The sequence below is a fragment of the Chenopodium quinoa genome, unplaced genomic scaffold, assembly GCF_001683475.1.
Source record: "Chenopodium quinoa cultivar QQ74 unplaced genomic scaffold, ASM168347v1, whole genome shotgun sequence".
NCBI classification, from domain to species: domain Eukaryota; kingdom Viridiplantae; phylum Streptophyta; class Magnoliopsida; order Caryophyllales; family Amaranthaceae; genus Chenopodium; species Chenopodium quinoa.
The window spans coordinates 2556584-2563958 of record NW_018743122.1 but is presented as its reverse complement, the minus strand read 5'-3'; the positions used below and the strand labels follow the sequence as shown (position 1 = coordinate 2563958).

At 37.5% G+C, this 7375-nt stretch overlaps 1 protein-coding gene across 1 annotated transcript; it reads left to right on the top strand.

Moving 5' to 3' along the window:
- The first annotated feature begins 429 nt into the window (after nucleotides 1-429).
- On the top strand, nucleotides 430-1312 carry LOC110731963. The gene is made up of 2 exons (XM_021911870.1): nucleotides 430-730; nucleotides 824-1312. The coding sequence occupies exons 1-2, from the start codon at nucleotides 566-568 to the stop codon at nucleotides 1130-1132; spliced, it is 474 nt and encodes a 157-aa protein (XP_021767562.1). The 5' UTR covers nucleotides 430-565; the 3' UTR covers nucleotides 1133-1312.
- Nucleotides 1313-7375: the final 6063 nt, after the last annotated feature.

Here is a 7375-nt window from a genome sequence, read left to right as displayed (position 1 = left end):
AGAGTTTATCAAATGCACTTCTAAACATTTCATAGGACAAATGATAGGCAAATGACAAATTCCCATGTAGCATGGGAAATAACTCAACAAGCCCCCCTAGGTGAGTGAATTCCTACGTACGCCTACACATAAGAAGTTATTTTGTAGGAAATACTAATTCCCATGATGTCAAACAAACACTTTTGAACAATTTTTATGCACTTAGCAAGGAAATTTAGTTCATGCTGAAACAAAAATTAAATGAATGTTTATTAAGAGAAGATAAATCATAGGAAAATTTAACATAAGTGGACAAACCTTTGCCCGGTTCTCCAATATTGGACCAACCTTTAAATCTGCCCATATTAAACTTAAAACTTTAACTTTTCCCCCAAAATGGACTGAACAGGTAACGTAACCTGTTGTAACCGGTTTAGGGATGACGTGGCAATTACCGTTGGGTTTGTTTTTTTATTTTATAATTTTTTTTAATTATTTTGATTTCAATAGGAACGGCCTCCTATATTCTTGAACAAAATTGCTCGATTAAAAATCTTCGAAAATCAATTCCTTGAATTAGTCATCAATGGAGAGGTCAAAGCATCAATTTGCAACATCAGGGTCTTCTTCTTCATCAAGGGGAGGGTCAATTGGCAGGATTAAATGTAATTGTGGAAGAGATGCAGTTGTGAGATTGGTGAAGACTGGTCCAAATGTGGGGTTGAAGTTCCATGGCTGTCCATTATGGCCTGTAAGAACTTAATTGGGGCATTAGCGATCTGGTTTATCCAATTTAATTTCATTGAATTATGCTTTTATTAACTAATTGTGGTGTAATGTGCAGGATACGGATTGTGGGTTCTTTAAGTGGATAGGTGGTGTGAGGGATGAAGTTGATGATCTATGGTTTCAATTGTTTGAAAAAGAAACAACCATTGCTGAGTTAGAGATACACAAGAAGATGCTGGAAGATAAGGTGAAGAGGGTTCAGCTTAAAAAAGAGAACTTGGAAGAAGATCTTCAAGAACTAAAGGGGGAAACCAGTCAATTGAGAATTGAGTTGATGAAGAGCGCAAGGAATGAGAGGAATTTTTCTTTGGCTTTGATTTTGTCTTGGGTTTTGTTTGGGATAGTGATTATGTCAATGATGTAGGAGGAACATGAATTTGCAGTGTTGTTGTTTGTTTGTAGTTGTTATTTGGTGATGTTAAGAATGCTTATTCAATAAAAAAAAAAGAGTTCTATTTTGCTATACTATTTTGTTTGTGATATTTGTGCAATAACTGAAAACAAACATAAATAATGTGGGCAATCAAATGCTAAAATAATAGGCTTCCAAAATAATAAGTCAAAGCTGATTAAAAGTACATCAACTTGATTTAGTTCACAGTTGCTTAACAAAAAAACCAAATTGTTCATCAAAAGACATTGTTCACTAATCAAAAGCAACATCAAGAAACATGCTCTTGCCAAAATAAGGGTGCATTACAGCAGCTTGTAGTGCCATACATCAGATGTGGCTTGTTTGAGTGGGGATATCAACCTTGCTGACTTGTGAAGGACCCTGGTGTACATCAGATTGAGAAGGACCCTGGTTATGTACAGAACCATCTGCACCAAACAGGACTCCCTCACCAAGTGGTAGCCTTCCACCTTTTGAGCCCCTGCCACCCCTTGAGCCCCTGCCTCCCCTTGAGCCTCTGCCTCCTCTTGATCCCCTTCCTAGTCCTGTTGTAGATGCACTGCTGCTCTCTCCACCAGAAGCTGAACCAGTCCTCCTTCCTCTATAACCCCTCCCTCCTCTAATCATTCTCCCACCCTTCCCAAGTTGGCTTGGTTGTCTTGTAGCCTCATGATGTGATTGAGCAGCAGCAGGTGTTTGTTGTTGTTGAGGTGCAGCTGCAGTTGCTTGCTTCTTGGTGGGAGGCTGAGTGGCAGTGGCAGTTGGTTGATCACACTTTCTTTTGTTGTGGCCCTTCTGATGACAATTATTGCATGTCATCTCTATCCCTGTTCTAGTGAGGTGACCTGGCTTAGATGGATTTTCAGATGGGTCTTTGATCCTGTTTTTCCTGGGTCTACCAGGCCCTATCTTAATAGGGGGAGGGTCCATAACACACTGAACTGCAGGCCAGTGTCTCTCCCCTTCACAAGGTGGAATTGATCCTGCATTCAAAAAAAAAAGTTAGGACTTACATTTACATAGGTATAACATAAAGTCAGTGTTAGACTAACATTAAGCTTCATACCTGCATATGCTTGCAAATACACCTCCTTCCAGTAACATCTATCAACATAAGACTCAGCTTCTTGGTGCAAGAAAAAAATGCAAGCCACTACATGACAGCATGGTATTCCAACAATGTCCCACTTTCTACATGTGCAAGTTTTTGCTTGTAAATTAACAACCAGAGAATCCAACTTGTAGCTGACGTTAAACAATGTCTCTGATGAAGGCATAACATCACAATATGTAGCCTTATTCTTCTCCTTTTCCAACCTTGTCTGGATGTTTGGACACAAAAAGGAGTTGCATTTATGCATTTCCAGCCTTTTCAGCACAAGCCTCTGCATCAAGTTGGCCCTTATCTCTTCAAGCATGTAAATCAGATGCTTTGTTCTTGCATTGATGATGTAGCCATTGAATGTTTCTGCCATATTGCTTGTGATTGCATCTTTCTTGAATTTTGTATCTAAGTGGGATCTGCAGAACAATTTTGGATTGTATGCTGTAAAAGCATTTGCTGCATCAGGGTCCAGCTTCCTCAGTGCTTCAAGGTTTTCATTGTAATCTGCCATGTTGTATGACTTGGATATTTTCCAAAACATCAGCTTCAGTTCATCCCCTTTGTAAGTCTTGTGTCAGTGAGCATATATGTGCCTAGCACAATGCCTGTATTCTGCCTTAGGGAGAACATTTTTCACAGCATTTAAAATTGCCTGGTAGACATCAAACATCACACATTATCACATCCACACATATCAAAAAAAGAATACATCAACAAAAGGTACAAAAACTCACCATATGTTCATCAGATATGATGCACACACCATCACCATCCCCTAGGCCAAGATTGCTCTTCAGATGCTCAAAAAACCACTCCCATGATAAGTTGTTCTCCCCTTCTGCAACTGCCCAAGCTATAGGGTACATTTGCTCATTCCCATCCCTACCAACAGCTGACAGTAACTGCCCCCCTAAAAAGGTTTTCAAAAAACACCCATCCACACATATCACCTTCCTGCAGCCATCTACCTAACCCTTTTTTGGACCTTCAAAACAAGTAAACAGCCTCTGAAATATGGGTGGTGCAGGCTGCTTGATGAGTTTTGCTACTGTCACCAACTCAACAGAGCTACCAGGGCTGCTACCCTTCAAAGCAGCTATGTAACCTCCAACCTTAGCATAAAAGTCATGCATTGACCCATAAAGCATTATGTGAGCTGCATACTTCACCTTGTATGCAAATCCTCTTTGAACAACTACCTTAAAGGCCCTTCTAATAGTTTCAACTATCTCTTTTGCTGGCCAATGGGGTCTGCTCTTGAAAACATCTAAAAATTGCTTAGCTACCCATTTAGACTTTAACTGTCTATTCCTTTTCATGTTCCTGTGACAAGTGAGCTCCAACTGCACTGTCTTCACAATAAAGGTTGCCCTCCTACTCTCCTAAGCACCATACAAATAGAAAGCACAACCCTCCACACACTTCACACCTAATCTTTGATTTACTTTGATGTTGCTTATATCATAATACAAATCCCTTCCTTGTAAAATAGCATACTTAGATACAGCATCCCTGAAAGCCTCCCTGGATGAAAACCTCTGCCCCACCTTCCAACTGAAAATACTTAAATCAGTGTCTGCACTCACTGAATTCCCAGCCCTATTCCTCCTTTGCTCTCTAGTTTCTTCCTCATCTCCACTATTTGGTGGGGTTATTAAATCATCTTCACTCTCATCATACTCAATAGCATAACCCTCTGCAAATAATTCAGGTGCTTTCCAACCCTCCCTATCAGCCTCACAACCTAGTTTACCCTCAGCAACCTCCTTCTGTAGCTGACTTGCAATCTGCTGTATTGCAGTACAAGTTGTCACCCTCTCCCTTGCTGTCAAAGCCTCCTCATCCACCTCAGAGTCATAACCATCAATACCACCAGCTAACAACTCACCATTTTGCTCTTCATCATCATCCAAATATAAGCTACCATCATATTCATTCCCTTCACCTTTGCCCAAACTCACAACACTTTTCCCTTTATCAACAGCTGGATCATAAAAGGGATCTTTCTCATCTCCCTCTACCTCATCACCCAACCCTAGAATCTCCCCCCAATCCAAAGGACTTTTTGGTCTGTCATCAACCCAAGCATCATCATCATTTAGGAGTGTACTGTTTGAGGTCAGATCTGGAAATGGAGAGTTATCAATAAAAAGAGGGGCAGGCTGGTAGAAGGAAGCTAAAGGAAGAGTATTTTGTTTTGCTTTGCCTTTGTTTTTTGGGAAAACAGAAATAGGTTGGGTAATTGTATCTGTATTTGTGGAAGGACACAAAAAAATTGATGTGGGAGCATCTTTCTGTGAGGGAGCATCTTTTATCATTAAAGGTAATTGTGGGGCCCCCTTTATTGGTAGTTTATGCTGTGCAAAGTCATGGGTCAAAGGTTGTGCATGTTTTTTTGTACTTGTGTTGGAATAGGATCTAACTTAGGTAATTCAACCCCTTTATGTACATATATCTCTTCACACCTAAACTTCAGCAGCATCTCCCTCAACCTATTCACTTCATTGTCAGAATAAACCTTTCTCAACCCACTCTCTAATGGCTCCCCTGGTTCCAAATACAGCAAAGACTCTACATTTTCAACCCCACACTATTTTGCATAATCCTCTAACCACCACCAACATAACTGATCAGGATCAATACTAAAAGTCCTACCCATTCCACCCTCATACACTAAAGTACCATCACGCGAGGTTTTAAAACGCCCCCCATACCAGTACTTAAGAGTTACAACAGCGAAAGGATCATCCATCTAGCATTAAACATAAAATTACCATCTTTCAGACACAAATATAACAACAATAGCAATAACAATCACATCCGCAACTAAACCTAACTACAAAACACAACCAAAAGAGTGCAATTTCAATGCAAAAAATTCAAAATTTAGCCCACAATTTTGCACAATTCAGCATAATTAAACTAATTTAGGGTTTTCCGAATACGTACCATTGATAAATCGAGGAAGTGAACATCGAAAGACCTTCCCCAGCTTCAAAATCACTTCAATGGTTACACGAATCCAATACAATTGCAGAGCCAATTTAGGGAAAAAAATTTGGGGACCAGCAATTAGCAGAAAGGGAAAGAAGAGTACGGATTGAAAGCGAAAGAGAGTGAAATTTGGGTAAAAAGAAGAGGTGAGGGGTGCTTTTTTGAGCATTAATGGCTGATTCGACACAGTTGGTTGAAGAGAGTAATGGCGCTTCAATTAGTTTGGGAGGGAAACTAACTTCCCAAAGGTCAACATGCATTCTGTTGACTTCGCAAACCGGTTCCCAGTCACCACAGTCCATTTTGGGAGAAAAGTTAAATTTTTAAGTTTAATATGGGCAGATTTAAAGGTTGGTCCAATATTGGAGAACCGGGCAAAGGTTTGTCCACTTATGTTAAATTTTCCTAAATTATATGCTTCCTTCAAGTACCTTTTTAGTATCTTGTCGCAATGCCTTTAAAGTTTCTACATACTCACAGGAATCTTAACCAATTATATGTTGGGTGCAAACTGCAAAGAATAATACAACCTTGATTGGGTGCACTCTATATCACAAACTATTAAATTCAGTGCAAAAAATATCATAAAAGACATCAAAGACTGGAGATTTTTCCGAAGAGTATAGTTTCAAAAATATATATGTATAACCAATTTTCACATTTTATTTTTAATTTTCTCTCACGTATATGATTACTTTACTACACTAAGGACAAGCCTCCTATTATTATTATTATTATTATTCACCCGTTACCCCCAAGGTAAACGAGTACTAAAATCCTAAGTAGTCAATCGGCACAAGTTATTCTTTAATCTTTGGTAAATTTTTAAAATTTAATTTTTATCTCTTTGTTGAATACATGCATTTGGTTATTTGTCTTTTTTTCATAATTTCATTAAATTAGGATATTAGTTGGTGTTATGATGATTTGTTGAATTTTTTATGTTATTTGGTTGAATTTGTATTAATTTGTGTTGTTAAATTTCGATTTATTTTGCCAACATATTCCATCTGTTGCAATTTATCATGATCATATCATTACAAAATAAGTTAGAAAAAAGTAATTAGGGAGCACAAGCTAAGTATAATAAAGTAATTATATAAGTTAAAGTAGATTAAAATAAAGGGTGAAAATTGGATTATTTACACTTTTTCAGCAAAATCTTCATCCTTTGATGTCATTTTTCTACACTAAACTTAATAGTTTGTGATGTAGTGTACACCTGATTAAGGTTGTGCTATTTTCTACACTCAACCCATAGTTGGTGTTATAAAGGCCAATTTTGCCTAAAAATTAAACTCATATTATCTCCATCCTATATCGTTTTCTCATTTTCTTTCAATTTAATTTGGGCCAGTAAAAAAAATTGTTTTTACTAATGTACCATGTATTTTGATAATGTATAGGGTTCCAGATTAAGGGCTTAAGAGGTTGATGAAGTCAAAAATAGGGATTAATTGTTAAGGTTGAAAATGGAAAATTGATCAACTAAGATTGAGCATTGATAAAGATTGAAGATGAAGCTTTTTACTTTTCGTATGGCTTGGAAAATATAATGTAATTTCTTGTTGCTAAGTAAATCTTAATAAAATAATTTGTTTAATCTTACCTTTTATCTCATAAAACTAAACAACTTGCTAATAAATTGTTAATTAATATTAGTATTGACGACTTTAGATTAATCAACTAACATATCACTGGCGAGGCTGTTTTTTGTTAACATAGCCAACTATACCCAAACATAATCAACTGTAACCGATAACTACAATATAATCGACTATAACCGACGACTAAGCTAGAATTTATACGGGAGAGGGAAAGTAACCCCTTGCTTGAAGCCTCCTCTTTCTTTGCTCGTAACCCTGCTCAGCTAACTTTTTATTATCAACAAACTATCTTTGGCTGTTGATTTCATCAACCTCGTCATCAAAGCTCAAAGTTTTTCATGTATGATATGCCATCACATAGACATGCCCTCATTAAAACTGGTAAGAGTTGTTAGTCATAAGTTTCCAGGTTGTATCTTTCTCGGACTTGGCAGAAAAAAGACTCACTAATCAATGTATGAGTAAACCTTATCAAAAACTGTAACAGCTATACATAAACAAATATTA

Coding starts and splice junctions, on each gene's coding strand:
- LOC110731963 (XM_021911870.1), top strand. CDS start 566: ATGGAGAGGTCAAAGCATCAATTTGCAACATCAGGGTCTTCTTCTTCA. Junction 731..823: donor ATGGCTGTCCATTATGGCCT/GTAAGAACTTAA, acceptor TGTAATGTGCAG/GATACGGATTGTGGGTTCTT.